The following is a 14,665-nucleotide window of genomic DNA, read 5'->3' on the forward strand; positions in this document are numbered from 1 at the left end:
AATGGTGGTATTGTCGTATACACAATTCAGTCTTCCTAGATCCACAGTGTCAGGAGAGCGCCAAGGAGACCAAATTTTAGAAATTACCTCTCACCACGCAGAACGCAGTGGCTGACGGCCTTCACTTAAAAACCGAGAGCAGCGGCGTTTCCGTAGAGCTGTCAGAACTAACAAACCAGCAGCACTACGTGAAATAATCGCAGAAATCAACGGGGGACGTACGAGCAATGCATCTGTCAGGACAGTGCGGCGAAATTTGATGTCAATGGGCTATAGTATACGACCGATGGAAGTGTCCTTGCTAACAGCACGACATCGCCTGCAGCGCCTGTCCTGGTCTCGTGACCATGTCGACTGGATCCTAGACGACTGGAAAACCGTGGCCCGGTGAGATCAATTTAGTAGATAAGAGCTGGGTCCTCTTGTCCAACTGAACCGATAGTTGACTGGAGATGCTTATATTCGGCTTCTTGGAGGTCATTTTCATCCTTTCGTGGACATAACGTTCCCAAACAAGAATGGAAGTTTAATGGATGACCATCCGCCATCTCACCGGGCCACAGTTGTTCCCGATTGGTTTGGAGAACATTCAGGACAATTCAAACGAATTAGTTTTCCATCCAGGTCGCCCGACATGAATTTCATAGAACTTTTATGGAACACAATCGAGAGGTCAGCCCGTGCTCAACATTCTGCACCGGTAACACTTTCCCAATTATGGTTCAGTTTTCTGAAGGGGACTTCCAATGACTTGTTGGGTCCACGTCACTCCGAGCTGCTGCTCTACCGAGGGCGAAAAGACATACGACACAATATTAGTGCATCCTGGAACACGTTTAATATGAGAACTGCACCTGCGCTGATCCTGAGAGTACTGACTGGATCCTATGGCAGAAACGCCCACTCTGCTCCAGACGAGGCACTGTCAGCTGACTCACCTTGATCTCCACGCTGGGCTGCGGGCGACCCACGGAACCCAGCGGCGCGGGGTTGTTTCGGGTGTCGCTCAGCGTCATCAGGACTTCCGTCATGCCGTAAACCTGCACCGCCCTCAGCCGGAACTTGGTCTGCAGCTCCAGTAGGGTAGAGCGGTCGATTGGTGACCCTACGAACATGATGGCGCGCAGCGGCTCCAAGTCGGGCTGTGGACTCATCTTGCCGAGCCGCACTCCGGCGTACGGCGACATTAGTGTGCTCAAAACCTGCACACAGCAACAGGCACAGCGATTGTCAAAAGCTTAGTCTTTGCATACTGTACTTCAGCTCTCCATGTGAAACTGTATTCTAGAAATTCTCATATGAATTTTACAACATGGTAAGAAAGGTTTTCAAGTTTTCTTTACCACCCCCCCCCCCCCCCCCGACTACTTTTCCGATTTCCGACTACTAGGTTCAAGCCACTTCCTGTAGTTCACTGTCACGTGTAGAGACAACCATCTGTACGAAAACACAACAATTATCAGGTACTGTTGGTTGCTCGTCTTGAGCTGACTGCAATTTCGGCGAGTAGCGCCCATCACAGTCCAGTACAGTGTGTTGGAAACGAACACATGGAACACATAGAGAGAATAAACATACTCATATTTTTACACAATATTTGGGTCTTTTTAGCAGGTATTAGTATGTGAAGTACAGCAAGTTTTTTTCTGATAATCTCTGGTAGAAATGACTCGTAGTGAACCTCAATATGATTCCGATACCATACTCCGTCGTGACATACCTTTGACGAGGTGTCATCTATTCAATTCACTTGGTGCAACATTTGTTGGACTCATTGTAGGGGAGAGTTTTATATCTTGAAACACTTTTCAGAATACCCCCTCTAGCCAACTTTGTAAAAGAAATTTTGCATATTTTCTTATTCCAGTTTTAAATGGTCTCATTCAGTTTTCCTACATTTTCTTATTCCATTTGTAAATTATAGCATCCACTTTCACTGTGCTGCGGTCTCTTTCCGAAATTACAAAAATGACTCCGAAAAGGTAAAGATTCTCGAAACGTGGGAAAATATTCCAGATACAACACCGTCATGTACCGTGGGACAGTTGTTCTGTTAAAACTTGAAAGCGTTACAATCGAGAAACTCATGCCACTGCTGTGTTTAATAGCCTACCTGTTACACTAATACTCTACTACACGCCAATAAAGTTAGTCAAATAAAGTTAGGTAGAAGTATTATCAAAACCCAGTTACAAGGTAAATACATTTTTAAAATAGGCGTGTCACTCTAAAAGTCCTGAGCAGTGCGCATGCGCGACCGATACTGTGGCGTCATCGAATTGAAATTCTTGTTAATAATTGTGAGTGAGACTTCACCCGTGCCGGACGTATATGTGTTTACTTTTTCACGTGAATGTCGAGAGTAATTCAGTTTTAAAATGGAAGCTGAATCCCTGAAACCGAATCAGGTCGTATAACACCTAGTGACCAGCCTTCTTACATGAAAATCGAATCTATACATGGAAAGAAGCCAACGGAGATTTACAGCGCTTTGAGAGAGGAGTGCAGAATCGCAGCACGGTATCACTATGGTTTGCTCGTCTCCGTGAAGATCAGAAGAAGTGGAGCGCAATCAACCGCAACGGACTACATCTCTCAGGTTATCATTAATGAGATTTCGGGCATTCACCACACCCACATCCTACCGTCGGATCACCACATTGTGTACCGTGATTCGTCACTCCACACAACGTTTTTCCACTGTTCAGTCGTCCAATGTTTACGCTCCTCACACCAAACGAGGCGTCGTATGGCATTTACCGGAGTGATGTGTGGCTTATGAGTAGCCCCTCGCCAATGAAATCTAATTTTTCTCATCTATGGCCTACTGTCATAGTACTTGCAGTGGATCCTGATGCAGTTTGGAATTCCTTTGTGGTGGTCTGGATAGATGTCTGCCTATTACAGATTAAGACCCTCTTCAACTGTCGGCAGTCTCTGTCAGTCAACAGTACACTTTGGTTTTGTACGTGTCCCTTCACGTTTCCACTTCATTATCACGTCGGAAACAGTGAACCTAGGGATGTTTGTGAGTGTGTAAATCTCGCGTACAGACGTATGACACAAAGACACCAAATCACCTGACCGCATTCCAAGTTCTTGAGTTCCGCGGAGTGTCCCATTCTGCTCAGTCACGATGTCTAATGACTACTGAAATCGCTAATACGGAGTAACTAGCAACAGCTGTCAGCACAATGCACCTAATATGAAAAACGTATGTTTTTGGGGGTGTCCAGATACTTTTGATCACATAGTGTACCTACAAAGTGAGTGCCCCAGGGGACCATTCATAACATGACTGTACACTGAAACCTCGTTGGTAGGCACTCAGAGAGCGCACAGGAAAAGGTTATGATTGTTTATGGGGCCATAAAGAGTTACAGTGAGTTGCACAATCAAACACACAACTTTATTTTCGTAAGAACCTCTTATTTACACATTGCTTTAAAAGATCGCACTTAGACAATACGGCTGATGGCCTAGTTAAAGAAAACTTGAGATGTTTTCTGGGCTGAAGGCCCAAAACCATACCAAAAACAAAAACGGCTGAATGCCTGGATTAGAAATCAAAAGCAATTAAAAATATAAGGCAAAACTTTAAAAAAAAACCTGCAATTGAAAACAATTAGCGGCTGAAGGCCTACGCTACACGTCTGAAGTACAACTATAATTCAAACACATTAATAAACAATTTTTTTCTAAGCAATAAATTTCTTTTTAAACTTACAACAGAACCGATGAAAGCATAATTAATGAAATATTAAGTTATTGCACGGCTGAAGGCCACAAAGAAATCTGAAACAATGACTGTTGAAACGATCATCGCAGAAGCTACTGAAAACATAACACAAATTTCCATTTTCAAGACAGGCAAAATTCCTAAGGAAAGTCACTTCAGTTGCAAACGTCGAATGTTCCATTGTAGAGGACCTACCGTTTCAAGGGCAAAGATGTTGCGCTAGCGACGAAACATGCCTTAACCGAACATGTGCTATGTTTAGTTTTAAAAATATTCAGCATTTTACTCGCCATAAATTTAATTAACTGAATAATTAACAATGTCTTCCAAATATTCTTAATATATCACACAGCACTTAAGCGTATCGATGTCAAAATATTTACAAGTGCTGTACAAAACACAGCCTCATGTCTCACAATAATAAAAAACAGTCGGAAATGCCGAAAACTGCATATGACGAACACTAGTATACAATCCGTCGTGTGATCCTAAAATCAGTGACTAGACTGAAGCACCGAACAAGAAGTAGTTTGTGTTCCTAGGCACATTATGCTCCTGAGACAATATTGTCCCTTACAAGAGTGTAAGGATTGCCTATCCTGATCATTACGATTCCTCAAAATATCTACTTTGAACATATATGCTTCAGGAAATGTAGTATTAAGAATTTAACATTGATGTCATGACCTAGTAGCAACAACAGATATCGATCATATTTATATGGGATAAAGAGATTTAATGGCGTATTTCCGGATATATCGTGAGGCAGAAATTCCTAAAATGTGATCCAGTCATCTCAATATTATGAAACATTCGACACAAAGCGTGTAAAACAAATAATGAGTGTCGTTAAACAACACCACGTGTGCGGATTGAACAACTCACTCCGAACGGTTGTATTAGGATTGATAATACAGTTCTGCTTTGGAGACGAGAACGTTGCAAATTTCTTGGCAACAATAAACTTCCATAATAATAAGTTATGCTACTGCAAAGCCAAGGGTCTATACGTATATGTTAAAGATCTGAAACAAATAACAGCCCAGCGTTGGCGAAAATTGTATCGTGTTGCGCTGGCTTGTTTGTGGAGACATGGACAAAAAGGCCCAGACGAACTGTGAATGAGACACATCATCACAAAATGTTACTTCAGAATATCATCCAAATGGCAGTAATGTACAGAAAAATTTATCTCGTACTTCGCTGAACGAAAGATAGAGGTGTGCACCACAACTGACCACTGAACCAAGCGATGTGAGCACTTATCCAGTTGTGCCTGATACCTCTGACGTCACCCTACGAGAACCATCAAGTAAAACGGTGACTTTAGACAATAATACCAGTCGAGAACGTGACTTGGTGGCCTGGCTTATCATTGCCATGAGCGATCCAATGTAATTAGTAGCCAGGACCTGGTAGTCCAGCGATAGACGGCACGGTAGGTCAGGTTGTTTGGTCAGGGGACTGGCTACCCTTTGTAATAACAATACTGAATGAAATTATTCTGATCAACTCAATTTGAAAAGTGGCATGCGACGTTCGCACTGAATTACTTACGTACCAACGTCTAAGGAACGAATCGAAAGAAAGCAGACAAAAAAGTTGGCAAAGCCCCTGCCTGGAAATCGAAAGGTCGCTGAACCGAATTCTAGTCGAACCACGGATTTTTCACTCTCCATTTTATCCTAACCTTCGCCTCTGCAGAGAAGACACGTGGCTCAGATTCCACATTAAACTTGAAGTCCCTTCTCACCAGATGGATAACTAGGGTAAGTAGGAACACGCGTACAATATAAAGACTTGCACCGGGCAATTGAGCCACAAGAAATAATTATTATCTTAGCAACTCCTACAACAGGCAGTTAACAGATGACGAAGTTATGTGATTCTTTCAGTAAATTCATGGGGCTGTACTGCGATAAATTATACGCATATTGCGATGAATATAGGGTGAGCCAATACTTCAACGGCACTATTTAATAGTTTACTCAGGAATATTTGTAGAGTACCCTGATGCATCCATGAACAGTCCCGAAATTTTTTATGTAGAGTTTGTGTTTACTCTGAATACAGAGCTTCGTACTCGTATGATGCACATCGCTTCTTTCGCAGTGTATCCATTTACCGGAGCAAGCACACAGTGGCTATTTCGTTTACTGACCTTCCTATAGTCAAAACATCTATGTTTACACTGTTAAACGGTGCATCAAAAGGCACCAAAGCCTTGGAGTGCCGATGTTGCTCGCAGAGAAGGGGACAGTTCTTTCAGTACTTTCCACATGTACACCCATACTGCACAAGTCACCTTACGTAGTGTGACGGAGAATGCAGTGAGTACCACGGTCATTGCACCTTCCCCCCCCCCCCCCCACCCCCTTATCTTTTCCGTCGCAAACAATGCGAGGGAAGAACGACTGTTGGAAAGACTCCGTGTGAGTTCGAAATCTTCAAAATTTACTCTCACGATCTGTTCACAAGATTCAGATATAACGCAGTAATATACTGGCAGACTTCTACGGCCATCCGTTCTCGAAATTATAACACTGAACCACATAGATACGCACAATACCACTATTGTACCGTCTGAGACATTAATTGGATGAGCAGTTCCGTTACCCCTTCGCTGTCACTAGACGAAATAGTGACAAAACGGGCTGTTTTCTGTTGGAGCTTCTCTATTTCCTCTATCAGTCCCATCTGATGTGCCATACTGAGGAGGAATACTTACTTATCTATTGACCGACGCACACAGGGGTATTTCGCCCTAAAAGCTGGCAAAAAGTCCATATTTAAAATGCGAATAATTCTTGGAATCCTGTGATAGTCAAACAGATGGGGCAGTGTTTATGCAGCATTGTGTTTCTGTATTGTGCATAGATAGGCGCAGGATTCAGTCTTAACTACATCTCGCCGCTAGCGCACGTGAAGCTTCTCATTTGGCTTGATAACGCACTGTGTTTATATCTGTCCTAACGCGTGTTCTTACTTGAAACGTGGTGAAAATTGATATAGATTCTAAGCATCAGAGTATGTACTGTTATTTATAATTGTTGTCATTTATAGTATTTAGAAATTGATTAGTAATAATTCGTTTAAAGTTAACATGTGAAGCAAAGAAAGTACATTTTGTTAGTACAACAATGTGGTTTTGTTATAGTTCAGGGCGTTTCCCTGCAAAAATTTGAACAGTATAACAGTATAATAGAAAAATCATTTGTCTACTGGGCATTGTAGAACGTAGCCGCAGAATACCGCCCATATATTTTGTACGATTTATTTACTGTAAATTTTTGGTTATCCTAGGTCCTTTGAGCCACAAATTTATGACAAGAAAAGGTCTCTATGACATTATGAAGAGATGTTCTGGAAACAATTTCTTAAACGAAATGGCTTTTATGGAAAATGATATATTATCAGACCCTACAATCCCTGACGAAGGAAAGAAAAATTTTAAACATAAACTGTCATACATAAAGTCACAATTAAAGAATAGATGGCTTGCTTCACATAAAGTGGAAAGTAACTTCTTAAAAAAGAATCATAATTGGCTGCAAAATATCATTGAAATTCCTTGTAACAAAGGTCGAGTTGGTCGATCAACAAAATAGTTTGTAGAATTAAGCGAACGCAGCAAAAGGCATATTACTTGAGAGAACATTTTGAAGCCACAGAAGTAACGTATGCCACTCACATGATGCTCCGAGAATCTTGAAATGTTGAGGGTTCCAAAGTGGTGAAAGATATGACTTCATTCCCTACATGAGGAACTAAATACAGACAAGCATTAGATCGCATTCCCAGAAGACGCTTACAAGAAAGAACACGACTTTCACCTATCCAGGCCTTATCTATGTTTCTGGAAGCCTCACTAACAAGGAAACAATACGAAGAGGTGCTAAAATGGTCTATCCCTGTTACAGTGTCATCCAAGGAGCTAAAAAGCAGTGCTACCCTGTGACTGAACCCTATAATCTGACTGCCAGATGCGCGGAGATTCAACTGCAAGCACAAGTGAGCTATTAACATCATATGTAGAGGAGATTTTAAGTAATTTTCCATATGATGACATAAATGCATTGGAACTTATTTATAAAAAGGATTTTAATGGTTCACAGCAAGTTCAGTTTAAACAAAAATTTGAAAACAGACATGATTCTGATTCGAACATATTTCAGTTATCTTTACTGCCTCCTCAACCTATTAGTCGCAAGAACAATGACCTCATTGTTTGGAAAAATCCCACATCATAATCACCTCGCTATTGCAGAACAATAAGAATTAGATTTATTCATGAAACAAGTGATGTTACTAATAAAGAAAAAGGATTTCAAGAACAGAGGGTGATTTATCCATAAAACATACATTGCTGATAACCATGGTAGACGCAAAGGTCTGTAATGCAGCAATGGACTCAGCATCGACATTGAGCTGCTACATTTGCAAGGCTACCTCAAAAGACTTCAATTATTTGTCAAAAATGTAAGAAGTAAATACAGAATTCGTTCGGTTCGCTCTGTCTGCACTCCATGCCCTAATTGGATTTTTCTAATTTTTGTAACATTTTTCATATAAAATAAACGTCAAAAAATGGCAAATTGGTTCAAAAGAGGAAAGGACAATTGTTCAACAGAGGAAGAAAGGCATACAAGCGAAATTTAGAAATCGATTAGCATTAAGAGTTGATGTTACCAAGCCAGGCTATGGAAATAGCAGTGATGGAAACACCAGAAGAAGGTTTCTTGCAGACCTTGAAACATGTGCAGAAATAACAGGTGTCGATCTGCAACTCATCTATCGATTCAAAGTAATTCTAGAAACTATTTACAGTTGATGTAAGAAAGACATAGACAAATTTCCTGCTTATACTGTTGAAATTGAAAGAATGTATGTTGATTTATATCCATGGTATGCTATGTCTCCCACCGTTCACAAGATTTTGGTTCAAATGCCCAACTGTCGTTGAACATGCCTTCTTACCCATAGGCAGTTTATCAGAAGAGGCAGCCGAGGCCCGCAATAAGCACTTCAGTTTTGCAGGAAATTCTCACGGGAAGCATGCAGTTTGGATGTACTAAACAGGCTACTACTGACATCTGATCCACTGATAACAGGTATGAGACAGACGCCAATGAAAACCAGTAAACCTTTCTTAGCACAGACATTACATTTACTTCTTGCAAGTGAAATAGGGGTTAGGCACGTCCCTCAAACTGAAAATGAAGATGAAAAGGAGGTCTCAAGTGAAGCAGACTGCTAAGATAAATAACGCTCGGACGCATCATGTGAATAACTAATAGTCTTGTAATTATGAATTGAACAATGTAATAAACATATCATAATTTTGTTTCATTTCATTCTATCAAATATGCAAATCCATTATTATCCTAAAAATATGTTTTATATGGTCTCACAGTTCAGAAAATGTAAGAAAATAATTTTGGCCAACTTTTTGTATCAAATACCCCTCTGGGCGACGGTTTCATGATATAACTCAAGCGTCGGTGGAGTACACTTCCTGAAGCTTCTTCCAGGTACTTTCACTCAGACACCTGCCTTTCCTACGAATAGTTTAATGTGCTCATTGCACCATTAAGCGCGCCTACGCGTACTCCCAGACATTTAATGGATGTGGCTGTTTGCAGTGATTGTTCGCCAATCTCTAAATCAAACAATAACTGGATACTTTGGTCTATTTTTGTGAAATACGTGACACTGCAATCCCCTCACCACCCATCGATCCTTTGCATGCCTTTCTATATTCCGCTTCAATTATTTAGTGCTGTGATTTCTCTGTATACAACAGCGGCATCCAAGAACGGCCTCATGGGTCTATACACACTAGGCTTTTTATGTACCGAGTGTTTGTTTTAATGTGATACAACTAAATATCTCGAAAATGACGCATCATACGAAAAAGTTGTTGCAGGCGAAAAATTCAGATTAGCGAAGGGGATATCTGTCTGTCCTACAGCTCCTGGCAACCCCTCCTGCGAAGGCGGGTTCAACTTTATATTTTAGAATGGGAACATCTCATTTTTATGGAATATCCAGACTCTACGCAAAAAATACATCCTGTTTACGCAGACAACTGTTTCGCGTTCTGGTAGAAAGCGCTGAAACGACAGACATCAAGTGTGCCTTTGTTTGCCGTTAAGAACCGAAGCGTTCGATTCTACATTTCGCTTACGATGTGTAAGTCTTTTTGTTCTAACAAGCTGTTAGTGGGGTTAAAACGTTATTTGAGTGCCGCAAATACAGTACAAATAATACAGCTAGACGTTGACATTGCAGGCAAATAAGCTTGTAACATAGTTTCAAGGCACTAAGGAATTATTTCCTGGCAGTAGGCATTGATTTATATCAATGTGACAAGTTGAAAATCTGTGCCTCACCGGGATTCAAACCCAGATTGGCCCCACTGACATAAATCAATGCCCAGTGACAGCTAATACCTATAACTCCTTTGTGTCCTGGTTCCTAGTGGCTGCAGGATCAACAAACTGATTTCTACTCTTCGGGACATGTCCAAAAGAACAGACAGCACATACATAGTATGTAACGTAGTTTTCAGTTCTCTACTAGGTTCAGTGTGGGGAGTACCCAAACCATCAGAAGGCTTGACTCTTGTGGCCGCTCTTGAACCCCGCGCTGGCTTGTGTGGCCGTCCGGTTCTAGGCGTTTCAGTCTGGAACCGCGTGATCGCCACGGTCGCAGGTTAAAATCCTGCCTCGGGCATGTATGTGTGTGATGTACTTAGGTTAGTTAGGTTTAAGTAGTTCTAAGTTCTACGGGACTGATGACCACAGATGTTAAGTCCCATAGTACTCAGAGCCATTTGAACCATTTTGAACCCCGCTATGAGAGTGTCTGATTTTAGTGTGTGTCTCCACGCAACAGCCGTAGCTCGCTCAGTGGCCGCTACCATTGTTAAGAACGTAAAATTTCCATGAAGTGATCGTGGACAACACCATCTGCCGTGGATACTCACCGAAATCAAGCACCCTAATCGTGAGAGGCGTGGAGACGCACCGAAAACAACCGTACGAATGGTGTGAGGCAAGAAGTCTTATCAATATCAAGCATCCCAATGGCAGGTGGCCCCTTTACTAATATTAACTTTTCACCAAGAACATTTTATTTTTCGTATGATATTTCGTTTTCGAGGTATATAGTTATCTTAGATTCAAGCGAACACCCTGCATATTGTGAACAGTAATGGTTCTACAGAACTCCTTTGGGGGTCGCACTAACGTAGTGTTACCATTTCGTCGTTTTATCTCACTGAATAAATGATTTTATATTAAAATACGTACATTAAAACTCCTAGGTCCAGATCGGAAAAAATATCTTTATTGATATCTAGTTTCGGTTCATTGACGAGCCATCTTCAGATTTAAAATACAGAAAATTGTTTATAGCAGGTGAGCAACAACAACACACATTTAATAAATGAACATCCATTACACGATACATACCAGTGTACAATTATTGTTTTGATCGGTGTGTATCAGCTATCTGGCATTACACATCACTGTGATCTGTTGAGCTGAATCGCTCTGATTTACTAGAGGGATTGCATTCACATACTGGAAACTGTTTAGATCGTGACAAAATTGAAGACATATAAAAGTATATTCGGTAAGTGGTGAGTATAAATATTTACAGAAGACCAGGAACTAAAAACAATAATGCTCATAGGCAACAGGAATATATGCAAGCATTATTGTTTGTTGCTTCCTGATCTTTTGTAAAGAGTTTTACTGTTCACTTAATTGCTGGTTTTAGTATCCAGACCTCCATCAAATAATTATAACGTACATATATGTTGTATTCTTGGCTGTCGCATTACGTTTTATACACATATTGTCAATCTTTCTCAATCTTAAGAAAAGCTTCTCTTATGTGACAGACTTAAACTGTAAGCTGTTTTACCCGATGCGTCATCACATATATAGACCTTAAATACGCTTCGATTACATTTGTTCTCTGTTTCTTGCGTCTCTCGCATCTTGGTCGGCGAATAAATTTGACTTCAGGAGCGTGTGTTAGTCAGTATGTATCTGTACACATACGGTCAGTTGGTACTTTATTCCGTATTGACTACTTAGGTGTAAGGCTATTTCTAATTGTAATGAATATCTAATGGTTCCAGAGTGCCACTTACGAATTTATATGTATTATTTATGGCTTTTTTAATATATGTCACGTATAGTAGCTGTTTGTACTTCACACTTAAGACTTAAGGTTACAACATTAAATAACTTTCAGCTAATCGCTTGTTACATGAAGCACTGAAACTCTGACTTACCTTTTTCGACGTGTCATATATATGTAACATCTAGACTCTAAGCTACATTTGGATTATATAGTAGAATGTGCATAAGTTCGTAGCGTTTTTGCTTTGCATGTTGGTATTCTGGTTGTCGATTTAGAAGAGAATGTAAAAGAGCTTTGGAGGACTTAAGATCAAACAAGAGAGCAGGGATAGATAACATTCCGACAGAATTTCTAAAATCATTGCGGGACGTGGTAACAAAACTGCTATTCACGTTGCTGTGTAGAATGTATGACTCCGACGAATACCGTCCGACTTTCGGAAAAAATATCATCCACACAACTCCGAAGACTGCAAAAGCTGACAAGTGCGAGAATTATCCCACACTCACCTTAACAGCTCAAGCATCCAAGTTGCTGACAAGAATACTACACTCCTGGAAATTGAAATAAGAACACCGTTAATTCATTGTCCCAGGAAGGGGCAACTTTATTGACACATTCCTGGGGTCAGATACATCACATGACCACACTGACAGAACCACAGGCACATAGACACAGGCAACAGAGCATGCACAATGTCGGCATTAGTACAGTGTATATCCACCTTTCGCAGCAATGCAGGCTGCTATTCTCCCATGGAGACGATTGTAGAGATGTTGGATGTAGTCCTGTGGAACGGCTTGCCATGCCATTTCCACCTGGCGCCTCAGTTGGACCAGCGTTCGTGCTGGACGTGCAGACCGCGTGAGACGACGCTTCATCCAGTCCCAAACATGCTCAATGGGGGACAGATCCGGAGATCTTGCTGGCCAGGGTAGTTGACTTACACCTTCTAGAGCACGTTGGGTGGTACGGGATACATGCGGACGTGCATTGTCCTGTTGGAACAGCAAGTTCCCTTGCCGGTCTAGGAATGGTAGAACTTGGGTTCGATGACGGTTTGGATGTAGCGTGCACTATTCAGTGTCCCCTCGACGATCACCAGAGGTGTACGGCCAGTGTAGGAAATCGCTCCCCACACCATGATGCCGGGTGTTGGCCCTGTGTGCCTCGGTTGTATGCAGTCCTGATTGTGGCACTCACCTGCACGGCGCCAAACACGCATACGACCATCATTGGCACCAAGGCAGAAGCGTCTCTCATCGCTGAAGACGACACGTCTCCATTCGTACCTCCATTCACGCCTGTCGCGACACCACTGCAGGTGGGCTGCACGATGTTGGGGCGTGAGCGGAAGACGGCCTAACGGTGTGCGGGACCGTAGCCCAGCTTCATGGAGACGGTTGCGAATGGTCCTCGCCGATACCCCAGGAGCAACAGTGTCCCTAATTTGCTGGGAAGTGGCGGTGCGGTCCCCTACGACACTGCGTAGGATCCTACGGTCTTGGCGTGCATCCGTGCGTTACTGCGGTCCGGTCCCAGGTCGACGGGCACGTGCACCTTCCGCCGACCACTGGCGACAACATCGATGTACTGTGGAGACCTCGCGCCCCACGTGTTGAGCAATTCGGCGGTACGTCCACCCGGCCTCTCGCGTGCCCACTATACGCCCTAGCTCAAAGTCCGTCAACTGCACATACGGTTCACGTCCACGCTGTCACGGCATGCTACTAGTGTTAAAGACTTTTTTCCATTTCCAGGAGTGTATATAGAAGAATGGAAAAAATTGAGGATGTGTTGGATAAGGATCAGTTTGGCTTTAGAAAAGGTAAAGGCACGAGTGTGGTAGTTACGACGTTACGTTTATAATGGAAGCAAGACTAAGGAAAAATCAAGACACGTTCATAGGATTTGTCGGCATGGAAAAAGCGTCGACAGTGTAAAATGGTGCAAGATATACGAAATTCTAAGAAAAATAGGGGTAAGCTATAGGTAGAGACGGGTAATATACAATATGTGAAAGAGACAAGAGGGAATAGTAAGACTGGACGACCAAGAACAAAGTGCTCGGATTAAAAAGGGTTTAAGGCAGGGATGTAGCCATTCGCTCCTGCTGTTCAAGAAAGAAAGGTTCAGGAGTGTAATTAAATTCAAGGTGAAAGGATATCAATGATGCGATTCGCTGATGACATTCCTATCCTGAGTGACAGTGAAGAAGGATTATATGATCTACTGAATGTAATGAACAACCTAAGGAGTAGAGAACACGGATTGAGAGTAAATAGCAGAAAGACGAAAGTAATGAGAAGTAGAAAAAAATGAGAACAGCGAGGAACTTAAAATCAGGATTGATGGTCACGAAGTAGATGAAGGAATTCTGCAGCCTAGTCAGTAAAATAACCAATGGCGGACGGAGCAAGGAGGACATCAAAAGGAGACTAGCACTGGAAAAATGGGAATTCCTGGCCAAGAGAAGTCTACCATTATCAAAGATAGGAGTACAGCATTATATGATAGTGAAACATGGACTGTGGGAACATCGGAAACAGAAAAGTATCGAACCATTTGAGATGAGGTGCTACAGACGAATGATGAAAAGTAGGTGGACCGACAAGGTAAGGAATGAGGAGGTTCTGCGCCGTTGGACAGAACAAGGTAAGAAAACGGCTTTCTCGTTTTAAGGATGGCCGTTTTGACGTAGTGACTCTCCACGTTCGGTAAGATCTTCGGGTTTGTTGAAAATCGTTTAAAAGCATTAATCCACAATGA

General features: G+C 42.0%; 1 protein-coding gene across 1 annotated transcript in view; it reads right to left on the reverse strand.

Moving 5' to 3' along the window:
- LOC126282323 (luciferin 4-monooxygenase-like) overlaps positions 1–14,665 on the reverse strand; it is an 86,580-nt gene that overhangs the window by 26,023 nt on the left and 45,892 nt on the right. The window contains exon 6 of the mRNA XM_049981980.1: positions 939–1,202. Within this exon, the coding sequence (XP_049837937.1) occupies positions 939–1,202 (264 nt within the window). The remainder of the gene's footprint in view (positions 1–938; positions 1,203–14,665) is intronic.

This window comes from Schistocerca gregaria, chromosome 7 (assembly GCF_023897955.1).
Source record: "Schistocerca gregaria isolate iqSchGreg1 chromosome 7, iqSchGreg1.2, whole genome shotgun sequence".
Lineage (NCBI taxonomy): Eukaryota > Metazoa > Arthropoda > Insecta > Orthoptera > Acrididae > Schistocerca > Schistocerca gregaria.